Here is a 19,436-nt window from a genome sequence, read left to right as displayed (position 1 = left end):
CTGTGCTTGAGAGCACACCTCCCTGGCTGTGACCTCTTGGTTCACTGTTCTTCAAGCTTTTTGAGCATTGGTTTTTGTAAGCATCCTCTAGTGGCAGTGTGGACTCCCATGTAGGAAGCTGAAACAAACTGATAATGAACTTACTTTCTAAATAAAAGTCTTGCTATCAAATTCCCCGGTTTTGTCAAGTCACAAGTTGAAAACAACTGCACATTGTTTGTTATGTATCAGCACCATGTAGTCTGTCCAATTTGGATAATTAAATATTCCCTTTAGCCCCAGTCTGGGTTTGCTGCATTGGGTTAGAGATGGGAAAGAAACAAATGCCTCATCTTTAATAGATTCATAGTCATATATAATTACTTAACTGCAGTCTCCTTCACTTCATAAGATGTGTCATGTAACCAGAGTAGTGCATGTTTTAACTGTAGGAGTAAAATGCAGGAGAGTATGCATGAAAATTTACATACCACAGAGTAAGGTCTTGTAGTTTATTGGATGCAATTCAGGCAGGAAAATATACTATGTGGCTATGTTTAGTATAATAAGAAGTGTCAGAATTCTCTATTTTGTCATAGTTATTATATTATATTGCTATGTTTCTAAAATTATCTAGGAGAAATGATTGGTAAATGTTACCAACTGAACTGTTCATTGGCAGAGGGCTTTATCTGCATGATAACTGGCTGTTCCTTGGAGTACAAGGGAAGTTTGAATTTATTTTTTTTTAATTCCCTCAAGATACTTCATATTGAAAAAATTATTTGAGTGAAAAACACTGGAAATGTTTTATGACATAGAAACAAAGTATGGAAAGTTTATTCGTTATCCTTTTAGACATTATGTCCTTTCCAAATCTGTAATGTCTTTCCCTTCTTAATTTCTGAAGAAAAAGGAGAATGTTGAAAACCAAGTGTTCAACAAGCTGCCTTGCTGCATGGAAGCCTTAGAAAGGAGAATAAAGGGCTCTTCAGAGTTCCTTGGAGGTCTTTTGGCAGACATACTCTGTAGTGTGCAGCCTGAGAAAACTTCCATGAGTGTTTTTGAAAGTCGCACTGTTGTCTTTTGAGTTTAGATTATAAATATCCAGCCACTCTAACCAGCTCTATAAAGTCTCTAGCTTTCACATTTTAAAGATGTTTATTTTCAGGTATTCATTGTTAAAACCTGTTTAAAGCTATGTTTCATTTTAGATCAAGCTCATTTTGAACCATGAAGAACTATTGCAGTAATGAACACGATCTAAATTTGTATGTTAATACTTACAGCGTATCAGATGTTCTCTACAGAAATGTGTACACTTCTCAGATTATCTGTTTCATGCTTTCTTGTACATAAATTTAAATTCAGTCCTGCCTTATGTATTTTTTAAATCTGAAAGTCAACAGATGTGGCATAACATTGAAAGAAAATGACAAGTTTGTTGCTCACATGAATTCTAGCTGTTGAGTCTCAGATTTTCTGATAGACACAGGTGAAGATGGAGTTGGACAAAAGCAACAGTGAACTCCTAGCTTACTTCCTTGTAAAACAGAGATGCTTTATGTAAGAAATGGTGCAGTCACTGCAGATCTGCTTGTATTCTGCTTGACTTCTCAGCTCTTGAGTGTGCTTGTAAACTCATCTAGACTTGTTGAGTAGACTTTTCCACTGGACAAAGTGGATAGGCTTCTCGCAAGGACATGCTGGTTTGACGCTGAGAGGAAGTGTTGCCCACAGTCATTTGTTCAGATCTGAGCATCAAGTCACATCCATGCCTTGTGAATGAAATGGTAGGTGATGACAAGGCTTAATGTCATTGCCATGTGCTTTTTGAGCTAACATCTGTGGGGTGGCTAGGCAGGTCTCACCTCTCCAACCCATTTCTGGTTGTTCTGCACTGATTACTATTAACATAATTCCTATGAGTCATGGCAGAAATGTGTGTTCTTTACAGAAGTAAATAAAGTAGTGGGTCTTGTCTGGGTTTACAAAGATTTGTTCATGCTCTGACATACCCTGCTAAATCAGCAGAAGCTCAGCTCATGAGAATAGTTCTCTTCTGGTTGCTCAAAAAGATCAAGTTGTACCAGCAAGAATTATTTTGCTGTTATAGCTCTGTCCCAGCAGCTTTCTGAGTAGTACCATTATGTTGTCTGTTAGTTTTGAGTTGTAGAGTACTCTTCTTAACTAATACATGTTTTCTGGCAAAAATTTAATTGCAGAGCAAACCAAAGATTGCAGAAGTGACTGTTTCTAAAATCTGCTTGATAAAGACAGTCTTGTTTTTGTTCATTTGGATGCTGTTCTGTCCAAATAACTCTTCTGTAAAAGCTGATTCAGAAAATCAGATACAGAATGATGTAGCTGGTGGACAGACTTTGGCAGGGCTTGCTGCAACAGTATCCCCAGCTGTGGGAACCAGATGGATGTTGCAAATGGGTTGGTGGGGTGTTGGCAGCTGAAAGTTCAACCAGATGAAAACAATCAGCTGGGGTGGCTGGGGAAAGGCAGCGGTTTTCTCATGTCCTGTCTGATGTGACAAGCAGTGAGAATGGACTACCAACCACTGCAGGATGAGCAAGCATGGCCCAGCCATGGGCATAACGCTTCCAAGGACTGTGCCATTGCTAGGGGAACAGCCATGTCAGAATCAACTTTGTTGTAGCTCTTTGCCTACTGAATGCAGAAAACATCAGGAGCCTTGACGTTTATAAAGTTGTGGCCAGGGCTGTAAAACTCAAATTCACAGGCACATCACTTTTCAGTAGGGCATGCATGTAGATTGAAACAGACTTCACATTTTCCATGTGAAAAAAATGTGCAGCAGGATTCTTGGCGTGTGATTGACTGAATCTAAAAGTTCTGAGTTGAGTTTACAAATTAGTAATTGATTAAGTGGACATCCCCATAGAGAATTTCATAGATTACTGCCCAGTTTTGCAGACAAGGTAGCTAAGTATGTTCAGGAGAAGTGCCTGTCATATTTAGCTGGCAAGTTAGATTATCTTCATCTTGTGGAAAGCAAAACATTTATTTCTTCTTATAGATTTACTATCTGTGCAGAAAAGACTGTGTGAAAAAAGGAAAAGACTTTTCAGTCTAGGAAAAGGAGTTTGAGACCTAATTTCTTGCAAAGACTCCTTTCTTTATCTAGCTTAGAAAATCAGACAGTGGAATAGTCCAATAAACTGTACAAAGTGACTGAATAACCTCGTGAAAATAGTTCAGAAATTAGATTTGGGTTTTTTGTTTTGGTTTAGGTTTTTTTTAGCTTAATAATGTATTTTTTTGATAAATGAGTCTGAATGTTTGGTACACAATCATCCTGTTACTTTCTGCCTGTTTTATACTTATGTTCTTTCCTTTAGCATTTATTAGAACAGCTTCCCTTTCTACAGAAGGGCTATGTTATTTATAAATTGGCATTTTATTTGCAATATGCCATATATGAAGTGGGCCGTAGATGGTAGTTACATTGCTTGAGAATAGAACCCTTAATTTTGATGTGTTTTATAAACAATTGGCAATAAATGGCCTCATCCTGTGTCCTTTGACTTTAGTGGGAGCTCTAACAAGTGTGTTTATGCCAGAAGAAGCCGGCTGCCAGCGCAGCGGAGCAGGCAGCGCGCCTTTGCATTCAGCACAGTTGTGTGTCCCCGTGCCAAGAATGAATTTTGCCGATTCAGATTTGCTCAGTTTGTCAACACACAGCTCCCATTGAACTTCGCAGGACGAGAATCATTCTTGGCACGGGGCCGCGGGCAGCCCAGGGAGCGGGGCCGGCAGCGCCGGGAGCTGTGCACTGGCCAGGGGAGCAGCGCCCAGCCTTGGCTTCCCAGTTTCCGAGGCTCCCGTGTCCTGGAGCATGTGTTTGCTGTTGTTGGAGTGGTGGGAAGAGTCAGTGATAAAAAGAGATTTCCTAGGTTAGTTTTCAAGGCTATTTTTTTGTGTGTGTGGCTGTCTGGATGATTAATGTGAGTAGGAAAATACTGTTGACCCATTTAAATCATGTTAGACAACATCCATTGCTCATCTACATAATGAAATACACACTGAACATTATAGCCTAAGTATAAGAGCCAGTGAACTACAAAAATAATATTTTACTCATTTAGATTATGAAGTAAAATATAGGACATTAGTACTAATGATAGTATTAAATTTTAAGCCATGCAAATGGCAATTGTCAGTGAAAAAGAACTATAAGTTGAAAAGGCTATTAGCATTTCAGCTTTAACAGTTAATGTGAGTAATTTCTTTTTTCTGCTAGTGTGCAGCTTTAAAAAGTCTGTATGCAAAACATTTAATAGTAAGTGCAGAAGTGTTTGTTTTATATTGTTATTTAATTTCAGTCATTAAAGAAATGTTAGAAATTAATTTGCAATATTAAAATATATTAACATTTTATATTACCGACAGTAAACTGCAATTTTTACTTGGGTAAAATCAAATATAAAAAATATATCAAAAATAAAATTATTAGTAACCAAGAGATGAAATCATTTTAAGCATTTATTTAAGTACCAAAGCAGAAACTGTAGCCTTTAAAAATACAGATTTTGTCAAATAGAAACAGAATTGTCAGCATTTTAAACTAAATACAAATTTTAAAGTACTGAATTTAGGCTGACAGGTTTCTATGGTTACCTACCTTTCCAATAGTTTGGTGAGATGTGTAAATTGGCCTGTGAGTCACTAGTAATTATTTGGGTTTTGTTTGTTGTAGTTGTGATTCTGTGTTCAGTTTGAATCTAATACATTTCATACCACATGCTTTGGTTTATGTATATTTTAGTGTGTATGATTGACAGTGATTGAGCATTTCTTATGGAGTGCTTGGTTTTTTGTCATAAGTGATGTATGTTGGTACTTCTGAAAATGTAAACAACTTCTTCCTGTATCACTGTTTGATAAACAGGGATTTTTATGCTAAAAAGAGGTCTTTGTAAATGTTAACCAAGGACATAAGTGAAAGGTGTTTAAAAATAATTTAAAACATCTCCCAAACATTATATTGTACTCTTCCAAATTTGATCCATAATTCTGTCATTATAATTCATTCAGTGACCCAAATGTCACGTATTTATGAATAAGCTTCCAAGTTACACATTAATAGCATATAGTAATGACTGACAGGTTTAAAAATAAATGTTTTAATCAGGATTCTACAAGTTATCTGCAGCAAGCTCTTGATTAGAACATCTTCCTTGTGCAGAGCATTTTCTTGAAATAAAAATAAGAGCTTATTTCTACCACCGCCACAGCAGTTTAGCAGAAAAAGGTCTAAACTCTTAGACCTCTCTGCTCATACATTTTGAAATCTGGATTAGAGAATGTAATTCCCCAACCTTAGACTCATCACTCTAGCAAAGGACACGTATGTGTTTTCTCAGTAAAGACTTACTGTCCTAACATAACTTGTGTTTTCATGTGAAAACAGGACAATACAAGTAATTAATAACTTTTAACACAAGGCAAGAATTACTACTAGCTGTCAATTTTACCAAATGAATAGTAATGTAATCTTACTTTATGAAGGTATTCATCCCAAAGTTGCTAGCCATGTGCACTTTTTTTCTTAATTTTGGGATAAGACTGACCTATGATTCAGAAATCATCATGTGTCCTTAGAGATTTGGCTGCAGGTGTATTCAAAATACTTATTGCAGGAAAAAGACCAAATACTTTTTCTCTTCCCATGTGTCAAGCTACACAAAACATCTTCATACAATGTTCAGGAGCATTCCTAAATTTCCTACACAAAGATTACTCTTATTTGAGCAGTGTTGCTTGCCTACTAAAAGGGTGGGAAATGTTTTTTATGGTGATCCAGACATATTTTTTCCATTTCAGGTGGAAATTTAAGAGGTTAAAGTAGAATTTTTTTTAACATTTAATACTGTGTCAGGCATGTATATAGGACATAAATATGCCATGTGAAAAACAGTTGTTTCACAGAGCACCTGAAAAGATTTTAACCCAGTAGGATTCAATGAATGTTAGAGCTGTGGGTGGGTGCATACAAACAACAAGATTTGGTATTGTGCTGTGTGTAAGGACTGTTTGAATAGCTTATTATTTTAATCTGGAACAACTGCTATTTTTTAAACTAACTTGTTCCAATAGCTGTTACTTCCCTACAAAATCAAAATAATTAATGCAATAACCAATCTTTCAAGCAAAAGCAATTTCTCTGAGCTTTTAAAAAATCTAAAGATAGATAGAAAGTGCTTGGAAAATGTATTTAAATATGGAAGCCTGAGCAGATATGTTTCTCATTCTAATTTATTCACTTTATGATAGATTAATTTACTCAATAAAGGAATGCAGTAACATAAGAGGAATGTTTCTACTGCTAGTCAGAGAAGTTGAAACTTGCCAGATGCTGTGATCTGGAGCCTAAATTCCCTTGATAGTAACTGTGATTGAAACCCTTAATATTGCTTTGTCCAGCTTTTGTACTGGACTTGTCTCATTTTGTGGAGATATTGCTTTAGACAACACTGTCTTTTTATTTTCCTCTTCTGTTTTTCTATCAGAGAGAGAAAATGTAGTAGAAATAACATTAGGATGGAAGGCTCTATTGGAGAACTGCAGTGTCCTGTTCCCAAAGTTAAGTCTGTGCAGCCTGATCCCGTGTTCTGTAATAGACAATTCATTTCCTTTGGTATATTAATGAATATGTCTCAGCTATAGTTAGATTGTACTCTTTATTTTTTAAATCCTATAATAAAAGGGGGAAGTACTGTTTAATGATATCAGAATTTTACTCAGTTAATTTATTTCTTATACTGCCTTGGTGTAACTCTGTGTTGTGTATATATACAGAACTGCTCAACTGGTCAAAGGAGGTTTTAAGGATGTAATACTAATTTTTTCTTCTTGTTTGTTAAAGTTGTACTGTCAGTTGCTGCTGATAAAAGGTGGCATCGAGCCAGCTTCCTGAAGGAGCTGTGGGGAGGGTCATGGCTTGTCATGACCTGGGCACTGGTACTTGAATGTTGTTATTATTGGGATGAAGTACCCTTAGGCTGTCATCCTTCCTGTAAATAGAAGGGGTTCTGATTCTCTGTGGTTTCCCAGTTTACCAACTTGCAGAACAGCTATTTTGTTGGCCCTAAGTTTGACTGAATAATGAATTAGAAGCACAGCACGATTCCAGAAGGCACTGATTCATCATTTTAGTCTGTTAGTCTAGACCAGATCATAGTAAGTAAAGGCAAACAAGAATCTGTTTCCCTATAGTTGATAAATTTACAAACTGATTTGTATTGGCATATAGCCAACGAATTGCCCAGTTCCACCCTGTATGAAGTAAGGCCAGAATTGTAATTAGCAAGGAGCGTAACTGAGGGCCAAAACTGACTTTTTTGGTGACATGGAGGAGTCATGTTGATGTTGGCAGAGGGGCTGACTCTTCTGCCTTGGAGTCGGTCGCTGTTCGACCATTGCTTTGCTTCATTGCCTCTTAGGAGAGTAACAAGAGCAGTTCTGTTAAAGCCTTTATTAACTAAACAAATTCTGTCGTTAATTTCCAAAAAAATTAGATATTTAAATAAAACAATCCCAGTTAGAATATAATGTTTGCAACATACTGGCCTGTGTTTCGATTTATCAGGGTAGGGTCATAAGCATGCTGTTGTTGAAGTTTTCACCAATGTGTTGATGTCGTAACTGAAGTCACATCTATCCTGATGAATATTTCATTTCCCCAATCATGCTATTAAAAACAGAGTGTTTTTACCCTTTCATTTCTGCTTTCTCTTTTCCAGTGACAGCTGTGGCTGCGTCCTGTTTACAAATTGCTGCTAGTCACATTTTCAGTAGTCCTTACGGGTTTTGCTTTCCCCTAATACATCCAATTAGGAGGAAATATTTCTCGCAAGCACCGACTTGCTCTTCTCCTTGTAATGACATAGTTCTGCAATCCAGGAAACAGTGCTGCATGGTGTCCATGTCCACGATTTCCTGATGTGGGAAAAACGTGTGGAAAGCATCTGGAGAGGAGGAGACCCCCTTTACCAGCTTGTTTCCTGTAAGCAAAATTGGAAGACCTTGTCTGTGCAAATAGATTTCAAAATAGAGTCTGCCCTTTGACTGTCTCCATAATTACACAGCGCTCTCTGTATTTTATTTGGCTGCCAGAGCAGTTAACCCCTGGAAGTAAGGGGCTGATGATGGCGTGACCAGCAGGGGTATGCAGACATGACCATGTGAATACACTCTTGTTTGGAGAAGCCTGTTGTTAAGACCTTCTTGCAATATACTTTTACCAAATTTGAGAATTATTATGTGTTGGATTATGTTGATTAAGGTACGTTATATCCGTAATGTACAGAAAATGTGGAGGTATTAGTTGCAAAAAAGGAAAAAAAAAAGAGAAACAAAAAAAAGTTCTTTCATGGCTTTGATGTAATCAACATCTGTCAACAGAATGAATTTGCTTTTGTTTAATTTCAAGGGCTCTTGTCCTTCTACTTTGCCCAATCAGTTTCAACTTCTGCCTCAGGCATTTCCCTGTGTTGTTCTTGGAGTTTTTTTCTTTTTTTTTTTTCCCTTTTTTTTTTTTCTTCTTTTTTTTTTTAGCAAATGCACAGGTTATTGCATGTGAAATGTGAGCTGCTCTTCTGCTACACAGGTTACCCAGAGCTGGAAAGAACCTTTAATCTTTCCCATCCTATTTTTGAAGCTTGGACATACCTTTGCAACAAGGGGGGTTACAAAGTCGGTGTTTTATTAGACAGTTAGAGTTACAATTGCAAGTTAAGGTCTTTCAAACCACAGCAATTATTTTGGATTGAAAAATGGGAACATTTTGTAATTAGTGGTAAAAAACTAAGTATTCTTACCTAGTTGACTTGGCTGGATTCCACGTATTGTTACCCTTAGTGATTTTTAATACCTCATTTTAAACTTCAATCCTCAGAAGTTTCAGCAAAATGAATATTTGCACAAGTAGCTAAATTATGCTAGAGTAGTAAAATCACCTGACAAGCCAAATGAAAGATCTCTAGTGTTTTACCTCCAAGTGAGTATATATTCAGAAAATCTCCAGTCATTCTTTTTTCAGTTTAAAAAGAAAGATTAAATCACATATTTTGAAAAGGGTTGTCAGAACAATGCTTTTGATGTTGTTAACTTTATCGAAAGCAAGTCGATTTTATTTCCTAAATAGTTTGGGATGTTAATTCTTGTAATCCTAAATAATTCTGGTACTCTGCTTCTGTTGATACTATGACTAAATTATTTTAAAATATGTTAATTTATTTCTTGTCTCTTTTAAGATGTACCCTTTTATTTATTGTAGCTCAGAACTGTCACGAAGTTTATCCATTGGTAATATTTTTGTTATTTGCTTGGAAAATTGAAATTTTTCATGAATAAATACCAGAAAAACGGTTGCTAACAATCACATTTGATGAATCATATAAATGAGCAGGTTTTTGCACAGCTATCCCACACTTCATTCATTGAAAACATGGCTTGATAAATTGCTGTAACTGTTAAACAAGAAGCATTAGAAAAGGGCTTATGTGAGAGTTCATTTTCAACATCTCCCGTTAAAAATACTTCTTGACCAGAGGAAAATCACATTTAAATTACTAAAATCAACTTAATTAAGGGTCATTAATAGAGATACACATAAAAAACTCTCCACTCTATGAGTGAAATGGGAGCATTTCATTATATAGTCTAACATGCATGAACAGATAACAATTAAAATAGCCCTAGAGTAAAAGGCCAATAAATATAGGGCACATTGTGCTGCAAAATCAGTCACTTAAAAATGCTCCCACCCATCATAATTCTTGAATGCCATATTCAGCCCCTCTGACTGACTCATTTAAAAGAGGAAAAAAAGTAATTTCCACAAAGATAAATTAATCTGGTAATTCACAAGAGCTCACAGTGCATATTTATATTATTAATCCAAATGAGGGTCTGGAAGGTGTGCTGAGGAATCCAGCGGCTCCAGCAGGACATGCACGCACACGGATTGCACAGTGGGATTCACTGGTGGCTCAGTGGAGCAGTTGTCAGTAATTTTCTGTGCTCGACGCATCCAAGCTGCTGATGTGATTTGGTAATGCTGCTGCTAATTCTCCTTAGTGCAGCTGATAGTAAATATTCTGTTGCTCGTGGCAGATGATGTAGCCTTGCTGTTGGGGTACAGAATAAACACATAGAGGGTCAACTTCGTATCGTGGTCGTGCTGGTCTGTTACCAGCCTACCCAGTTTCACATGCCACGCTCTCCGGTGGCTGCAGTTTCTGCTGGAAGATGCATAAATGCCATTTTATGAATTATCTTACAGTAATTAATATACACAGAAAGCTGAACAAAAAGGATGTGCTTGAGCACCAGTGTTGCAGAAGTAAATAAAGGCACTGAGAAAAGCTTTGATGGGTGTAAGGGGTGGGGAGGAGGGAATCTTTGAGCCAGACTTGGAGAATACAGACAGTTGTTCCTGTCTTGGGTGATTGATGATGTTGCTATAACAAATTAGCTGGAAATATGGGAGCTTAAAAAATAAAAGGAGCTGTGGAGGCATTAGAAGGCTTTCTTAAGGAAGGAAGTGTGTGGATGGAGTCCAGATTTTCATTATAAACGAGTAACTTCATTATATTTTAATGCCATTTTATTTAATTTTATTTTTACTTTGTAGGAGAATGTTTTCTCTTATAATTTTTTATATTTCAAATAAAGGTTTAGTTGTCCTGTGTTTATAATTCGTGTGATATAATTTAGGAATTGTATTTTAATATGGTGATACTTATTTGCTTGTCTCATTCCTTCTGTTCAAGTAGTAGATATTTTTGTATGCATCTGGTTTATAATGAGTAGTTAGTAGAATAACAACAGCCTGCAGTACCTTATTATCCTGCTATTTTGTGACAACGCTTGCAGTGTATCCTTGGGAGAACAGAGGTAAAAATTTTATTCCAAATAAAAAGGCATCTCTTCTGAATGTGGGCTAGTCAATAGAAATGCACCCGTGAATATGGTTTAAGGTATTTAAGAGTGTGTATTTGGGGGATGTACATTGGGAATAATTGACAAGCACACTGCACCTTTTCTTCCCCAGTTAAATTGTGACACAGTAGACAAGGTGCCCAGTGAGCATGCTGGGCATCAAGGAGAGCATTTGAAATGTATTTTCATGTATTGATGTCCATTTGGATGTTAGCTGACCACATCAGTGAGTGTGGGATGTTGATATATTTATAGTACCTTTAGCTGTGGTAAGAGCAAGGTACTTCAACTGCACTTTGTAAAAGAGGCAACTTGGCTTACCCTGTCAGAGTGATTGCTGCTTCCGGTGACCCAAAAGTTGCTGCCTCAACAGATTCTGTGCTTCCAAATTCCAGAAACGAGAGCAAACCAGACAGGGAGTTTGTAGGATGCTTTGGGTTCTCTGGACGTGCTTACAGTTGCAGGTTAGGTGACCCTTTCTTTATTTTTTGTACGCTTGGGTGTTTTTTGTTAATTGGACAATGATTTTTTTTTTCTTGTGAAGGAGACTCTAGGAAAGTAGGTTATGAGGCTGCTGTTTAAATTCTAATTAATAGGCTATCAAACCAATTCATCCCCCTGTTAACTGGGCAGCTTCACTTCCTTGGAGACGCTTTCTCCTGTTTTGAAGCAGGCAGCTTCCATTGGGGTGCTTAGGTTATACTGAGAACTTGAGGTGAACCTCATCCTTCAGCTCCACTTTGTTGCTTACTAACAATTTTAAAAAAACACCAAAAAAAACCCACCAGTAAAAATTTGCTTGAGTAAAAGTTTCTACACCTGAGTGAACCTTTCAGATATCGGTACCTAAATGTAGCCCTGACGTGCAAAGAGACAGTCGGGAACACTTCTAATGCGAACCTGATGCAACTATTTCATTCAGTCTGGGTTTGGGGCTCCAAAACAGTGCATAACTCGAATCTTCTGTATGTCATGGAATACTGTAAGAGGGCTGTCTGTGAAAGGTTGCACATGTGGAAGGATAATTTCTGCATCTGAATATGATAAATGCATTCAAAGGAAAGGAAGGAAGGTACAATAGAATAAAAACATGCGAGATATGAAAGAAACTCTTCTAAAAATTTTTTTTTGCATAGATGCAAAATATGCTGTAGATTAATTTCTTTATTTCTGTGATATAAAAATGTTTAGTTACTTCTGTTTAAACAAAAACTTTTTACTGAAGAATAGTTATTCATCTGGATTACTTGCCACAAGATTGCTCTTGTATTTGTATACATAATGACATTTTTCAGAAGCAGATCAACTGTTATGTTAAACTTATGTTTCAGAAAAAAACCCTATGTTTAGATTGTAGAACGTTTGAGTAGTGGAAATACACACTGTGTGTAATTGTAATGTAATTGGGCAGTGTCAATAATCCTTTTGAATTTCCTGGTTTTGATGTTAGCATTGTCTTTTGTGGTGCATTATTTTGGTTTTGATGTCTCTGAGAGCCTTTGGGCCCCAATGCCCTTTCTTTTCCTTTTTTTCCTTTTTTCTTTTTTTACCCTTTTCCTTTTTTGAGGGGGAAAAATGTGTCATTGCCCAACAACTAGGTTTGAGCTATGAAACTTTCATCCCAAATTCCCATGTGAATCAAATGGAAATCTGAATCAAATACTCCAAATAAATTACAAATTTTAATCCCTTCAATTACTTTTGGCCAAGATTAAAAATATCTCCTGAAGTTTTTTCTGTTGCCCCCTGAACAAGATGAACCCCGTTCTTTGTGTCTTGAGCAACAAGACAAAGAGAAACATTAGCTTTGTTATGCTCAGATCCGTGACCAATTCTGCAAAAATACAGCTGAAAATATTGGCTGAAATAACATTAAATCTTTTTTTTTCTTCTCTTTTTTCACTATTGTCCCTTATTAACTGCTTTGCCAAGCCTTGAACAGTGCAGCCGTGTAAATTGCTCCAAGCAGCAGCCAGTTAGAGCATCACTCCTGTCTGTAAACTGTGGGGAATTTACCCATTCTGCTTTTTAATGCATCAAACCAAAACAGATTTGGTGTTTTATAAAGCTTCAAAGTACTGTTTTGGAAGTTTTTTTGTTCTCATTTCTTCTCATTCTTACTGCTCTTTCTTAAACAGTGCAAGATTTTAATTACCCTTGGCAACTACGTGAGTTCTGTGCTGTGTTTTACATGGTGCCCTTCTTTTTGCATACTTTCCATTTTGTAATGTGTAACTAGGAAAAAATACTAATAATTTTTAATTTATCTGTTAACAGGTTCTGTGACTGGCTGCCACATAATCTTTTCTTCTTGCAATCGTAACTACCTGCACAGGCACTCAAGCAATCATCAGCAAAGATGCTTCTTCTTTCAGGGACAAAGAAATACTGCTTATAGTGTAGTTTGGCCAGCCACGGTTTCTCCAGCTCACCGAGTTCCTAAGGTACTGCAATTTCTGTTACATAATCTGTTCTTCAGTCAGTATACAGTTTGATTGCAGTCATGATCAAGTGTATTTGTTGTCCAACAGCTGGGGGTTGGATCACTGTCTTGTTGCTTGGTCTGGTATTTGAAATAAGAGAGCTGGTGTTCAGCTGTCTACCATGTTAAACATGGTGATGTATTTAGTTATGAGGGAGTTCAAACCTGGGGCTTGTTCAGTTATAGTAGTATAAATGTGAGTATTATTATCTGTCAACAATTCTGGGTCCAGATTCTTGTTTGGAACAATTATAGACAGTCTTACTAGAAGTCAGGAGGAATCACTCATGATCATCTGAGTCCCTTTCTGTATAAATCTCTAGCAAGCAAATTATAAAAATGTTTATATTTTGCTGATGGTTTTATTGTTTATGTCAGAAAGAGGACAATACCTTCTGGTAGCTGTCCCGCAACCCCACTACACATTTTAAACTTGTCTTTTTTGTGCCTGAGTGTTCTTTTTCCTTGCAACATATATTTTTATTTTTATTTACTTTAGAGCCAAAAGGGACTTTTTCATGCAAATGCAAATTTAACATGTGCTCCACTTCTGGTTTCCTTTTTTGCCTTTTCTTTTTTTTCCCCCATTTAATTACAGCATACATATTAACTGTTTAGTATCTTTCCTTTAGCCAAAAGAAACCAAAGTACCCTTTCTAAACAGTGCTTCACAGGATGTGTATTAGTACTTTTTTCGATTTTGTTTTTCCTTTTAGTATAGATTTCTTATGCCAATAAGAAATGGGCTCGAAATACTAAAACGTTGTTTGATAGGAAAGCAGATAAGAATGATGGATGTAGGGTTCTTAGCCCTAAGAGGCTGTGGCAGCTCTGTGTGCAGGGAGAACATAGGGCTGCATCCTCTATATATTTTCAAAAGCTTTAAAAGCGTAGAATTTAAAAACTTTATTTTCTGTATTTAGATGCTTCTTTTAGGATAAAGAGGAAGAAATATATTGCCATAATGAAAACTTTTCTTCCCAGATCAGAGTTCTCAGACTGTCTAAAAATCAGTCCAACTCTATGAACTCTGAAAACCTGATGGCAAAGTTATTACTTTTATTCAGAGTATGCCAGAAATCACATTGAAATAACATAGTGTTTTTTAAGATGTTGGTGTGAAACTGTCCACATAGACATTTGTATGTACGCTTCTTTGGGCTTCTCCCTTAACAGTTCTTAGAGGTCAGTAGGATCATATCTCAGTTAACAGGAGACTGCCCTCCAAGGAGAAAGCGAGGATGATGCTGTGTATGGAGTTGCTAATGCAACAAATGGTGTTGTTTTGGGGTTTTTTTAATTAAGGCCCAAACTACTGCAATAGGACATCGTTAAGGTTGATACAGCATTAATTTGAAAGAAATGGGAATCTGCAATTCAGTTGATGTAAGTTCACTAAAGATTCACTTTTTATGGGATTTGACATAGAATACCTGTAGGAGTAGCAATAGTCTTCCTATTTAAAGTCCCAACAGAGCTCATTAGTTGCCCCACTCTTTGTTACTCCTACACCCTGTTGTTGTATGGTCATGTTGCATACAGCCTAAATGCCTACTTTGTTTTCTGCCTGCCAGCTTGACTCTGTATTTTGTGAAGTCAGTGCAAAACTCACCCTGTGGCCAGCATGGCAGAAAATCAGCCTGGCTGTCATGGGCAAAGGGATTCTTCCGCAGCCAGTGAAACAGCCCAGGACCCTCCGAGAGAAAGTGCATTTCCATCTCTGTGCAAGACATTAGTGTTCTTATTAGCTTGCATGTTTATAAACGTCGTGAAATTGTTGTGGATTTTTAAAAAATCAGATATTGAATTTCACCTCATGCGAGGGCTGAGAAGTTCTTTTGTGGAAAAAATGAGGTTTATTACACTTCCCTTGACATAGCAAATTTGGATACCTTTGTGTAATGTTGTAGATGGACAAATTCGGGCGCAGCATATGAACTAGATTAATGTGTAAAAGCCTTTGAATTAAAATGAGTTAAATCCTAAGGTTCTTAGTCAAAAAGCAATCTCATGGATTTCTCAATAGGAGTTTTGTCTGAATGAGAAACACGGGATTTGATCAGGTTTAATTTTGAGACTAATTCTGTATGTTTGTCCCATCTTCTTCCCATTTCCAGTGTTTAGATGCCTTTTGTTGAAAATGTCCCTCTTTGCAAAAGATAATGAAGGGTTTTTAAGTCTTTTTCCCAGTTTCCTAACTTGAGACTGTCTGTGCTGGAAGTCAGCTGCAGTATCTGGAGTTTCAGTACTGGAAGGCTAACAGACTGTGTAAGTCAGTAGTAACAGGCAATGTTAAGTTCAAAAGGGCAGTGGAAGAAATACTGAGGCAGCCTTGAGGGTTTGCCCTGATGGCTTAGGAAGGTCGATACTACGACAGAAAGGGCAAGCTGCCATGAAGCAGGAGGCAGTATCTGAGAAAATGATCCCATTGTCATGCTCAGTTTTCTGATCTTCATTTTCAATCCTTTTTCTCCAAGCACATAAAGAAGCCAGACTATGTGACGACAGGCATTGTACCAGACTGGGGAGACGACATAGAAATTAAGAATGAAGATCAGATTCAAGGGCTTCGTCAAGCTTGTCAGTTGGCCCGTCATGTCCTGCTTCTGGCTGGAAAGGGCTTAAAGGTAACAATTACAGAAGTCCCCTAACAGCTTGGATGTCTTTTATGCTTTCACTTATTTGGGTTTCGTTCCTACTTCTTTTTTTTTTCTTTTAACTCTCCTATAATGTGCATCCAACTTTAAGTTTGATCCTGAAAAAATAAGGATTTATTAACTTCTGATTCAGTTCATGATATGCCTGTTTAATTATTTCTGTATTTTGGACCTATGTCATGCTCAGTTGTGGCTCAGGTGTAATAGCTCTGTGTTTGTTATCTCCCTTTGTTCGGATTGTGTCAAATCGTGCGAGTTTCTCCTAAGGCCCATGCTACATTTTTTCCTTTCATTTCATGGCCCATCTTCTTCATATGTCATTCTTTCCAGCTCTGCATGTGTACAAGCCCAAACTTGGTCTGCCTTCTCCATTCCCGTCTATCCTTCAGCTCTCGCTGTCCTGTGGGATCCAATAACACTCATAGAGCTGCCGTTGGAAAAAACAGCTGCCAAATTCTACACAATTTTCCAGAGTGCATTGATAATAAAGCCTCATGGTTCCCAGAAATGTTCCTACAGTATGCTTTTTGGGATACCTCCCAAGAAAAAATATAGAGGGAGGAGCCTACTACCCAGGTTTTGCAGATGATGAAGTGCTTTTTTAGCCTTGCCTTGGTATTTCATGTAATAGCATATTGGATAAGGTGAAATGGGTTGAGTAGCTATGAGATGCAGAGATAGATGGGGACTGTAGGTCAACGCCATTGACTTAAAAGGGGATTTTTCTTTCAGCTCTCATCACTATTTCACAAAGGTTTAGTTCTGGAGCTGGGATGGCCAATGAAACTGCCTGAAGCTTTAATCTTACTTAGCTTTGTGCATGTTTAACTTTTTAATGTTCAGTTATTTCTCAGTACAATAAAACTTACTCATTTAAAGTTAAGGGTGTATATATGTTTCTGAAGGGTCAGGGTACAATGTGGATTTTGAATGAGAGCAGTTTTTCACAAATACTCTTCGGTTGTTATCATGTGTAAATACACAATTATGCAGTATGGTGTAGTTTATGATGCAGTTCATAGTATGTGCCAAATCATGCATAATAGCAAAATACTGCATACACATAATGAATGTTTTGGAGCAAAAATATGTATAAGGTAATAATTACATAACCAGGACCTGTGTACTGGGAGGGAAGTGGCATTTGGAGTTGCAGTGCTGAGACCACTGCCCAGGTCAGTCACAGACTGCTGGGGAGCTCTGTTTTTCACAAGTGTTTGTTCAAGACTCCCCTGACTGGGAGGAAGCTCCAAAACTCTCCCTCATTGACCGTGAACATCTTCTGCTTTCCAGCCTGTTGCTGCACATGGTCAGTTTATACCCATCTGTTCTTGTGCCAACACTGCTCTTTAATTTAAACAGCTTCCTGCCTTTCTTTGAGTCTTCCCCTTCATGCGGGACTAGAGCTGTGCACCAGACTAAACAAACCAAGCTCTTTCAGGCTATTCTCGTAAGCTAAACTCTGCATTCCTGTTTTACCTGAAGAGTCCCACCCTCCACCTGTTCCTGTTATCTTGCTGAACCCACCTTGCACGCAGTCCTCCAAACTGGCTCTTGCCTGTGCTTTAGCTAGTGGCAATAAGATCCCCCAATATAACAAGGGTGCATTATAATCCATAGATACAGAGAGATATAGTTTGATCATGGTTTTGATGTTACCGTTACTGCCTGTGGGACTTCAAATTACAATATGGTATTATATATGATAGCTTTCCTGATTTGAGTTACAGATTTGGGAATAAAGCAGCAGATTCTATGACATGAAAATATTTTATTATATACCATTGAATTGACCTGCTCCAAATAAGGGATTAGGTGCATTGTAGGTGCATCCCAAACTTGCCCAACTAACAAAAGTATCTTTAAAAGTAAAGCACATACTGTTAAAAGCAGAGCTTTTCACAGGGTGTAAGCCATGCAGAGGCCAGAGGGCTGTCTGCTGAGTATCCAAAAGCCACATCAAATTGCTTGAGCAGAGCAGCAGTAAACAGCAGACAGCCAAGTACATAGCAGTTCAGTTTGTCTGTGGGTTAAAGATGAAGATGTTTGAGCAAAGGCAGGAGCAACAAACTTACATTTATTCAGAACCAACGGCTTCCGTATTCAATGCAGAGAAGTGCCAAGGCTGCAGCTGCCATCCCAGCACTGAGGCTGCAATGGCTACTGCAAAGCAGGGGGCATGTGCAGTAATCCCAAATCCTGGTCTTGAACCCACGTTCATTGCTCCTCACTTGCCCAACAACGTTTCTGTGCTGAACAAAATTCAGCTGAGTAAACAGACCTGGTTTTATGCTCAGCACAGTACACAAGTGCACTCTCCTGTATTCACTGTGCATGGCCACTCAGTATTTCAATATATGACTGTCTCCTCCACCACAGCCTACCTATATTCCACATGTTACTCCAAAATCACAGCCACTGTGATTTTTCCTTCAGTGTGCTAAGAATGATACTCATATCTGTACTAAGTATGATTTTCAAGGGCTCAGAACTCATTCAAATCAAAATCAATTTACAGAGGAACCCTCAAAAGTACTTCTCAATGAGAGAGGTTTCCCTACCAAATTTGAAATTTCAGCTCTAACCATTCCAGAGACAGAGTTGATCCAAAAGAAAAGTGAGAATAATGTCATTTTAAGCATGTGCACTTTCCACTCCATGGATACTCAGAAAATGTCTGGATGATTTACAAGAGGGGATTTTTTTTTTTAATATGTAAAATCTTGAGGAAAAGATGAATCTAGAAAACGTCAAGCATAAAAATTAAGATTTCTAAAAATGATGGGTCAGCGCTTGTAGATTCACTATGATCACCCAGGTTATGGCAACTTTAAGTAAAATATCCTCAAAATTTGAAGCTAAATATTTAAATATTTTATAAAATTTAAGAATACCTGGAAAACAATTTCTTAAAATGCTTAAATACATTGTGGTAAATGTACAGGACAATTACAAGACTTAATATCCTTTCTTTTACAAATAAAAAGTAATGTTTTGTTTTAAGGGACTGAAAACATTGAAATGAGACATTTCTGTAGCAGCTACTGAAACTATGCTAAAGTTAAATTGGTGTCTCTGAGAAAGTATATATGGAAAAAAGAATAGAAAGGAAGTAGTATTTTAAATTTTCTAGGAACCTTTGAGTCCTCATTTCTACTGCATGCTTTATTTAAAACCTTTTTTTCTGAAAAAAAGTCCATATATCAATAAAATATATCAGACAGTATAGTGTTTTATATCAAAGCAATGTATTTGAAACATCCAATATTTCATTGAAGCTTGGCTGCAATCACATTCAGTAAATATAAGAAACTCTCTTTGCTTTTTTAACAGGATGTTAT

At 37.3% G+C, this 19,436-nt stretch overlaps 1 protein-coding gene and 1 long non-coding RNA gene across 4 annotated transcripts in view; one reads left to right on the top strand and one right to left on the bottom strand.

Moving 5' to 3' along the window:
* METAP1D (methionyl aminopeptidase type 1D, mitochondrial) overlaps positions 1-19,436 on the top strand; it is a 45,032-nt gene that overhangs the window by 10,108 nt on the left and 15,488 nt on the right. For 2 of the 3 annotated variants that reach the window (XM_048309516.1, XM_048309518.1), the window contains exons 1-3: positions 7,867-8,017; positions 13,234-13,400; positions 15,916-16,065. In XM_048309516.1, coding sequence (XP_048165473.1) covers positions 7,954-8,017; positions 13,234-13,400; positions 15,916-16,065 — 381 coding nt within the window. In that variant the 5' untranslated portion in view covers positions 7,867-7,953. Of the gene's footprint in view, positions 1-7,866; positions 8,018-13,233; positions 13,401-15,915; positions 16,066-19,436 lie in introns of those variants that run through there. The other variant, XM_048309517.1, reaches the window with a different exon arrangement.
* Positions 7,931-19,205, bottom strand: LOC125328601. Its single transcript, XR_007204784.1, has 3 exons — positions 18,171-19,205; positions 15,051-15,158; positions 7,931-10,142 (listed from the first exon to the last, which is right to left on the bottom strand). It is a non-coding gene; the product is annotated as an uncharacterized LOC125328601 (long non-coding RNA).

Source organism: Corvus hawaiiensis, chromosome 7 (assembly GCF_020740725.1).
Source record: "Corvus hawaiiensis isolate bCorHaw1 chromosome 7, bCorHaw1.pri.cur, whole genome shotgun sequence".
Lineage (NCBI taxonomy): Eukaryota > Metazoa > Chordata > Aves > Passeriformes > Corvidae > Corvus > Corvus hawaiiensis.
The sequence above is the reverse complement of the archived record's forward strand: the minus strand, read 5'-3'. Positions and strand labels throughout refer to the sequence as shown.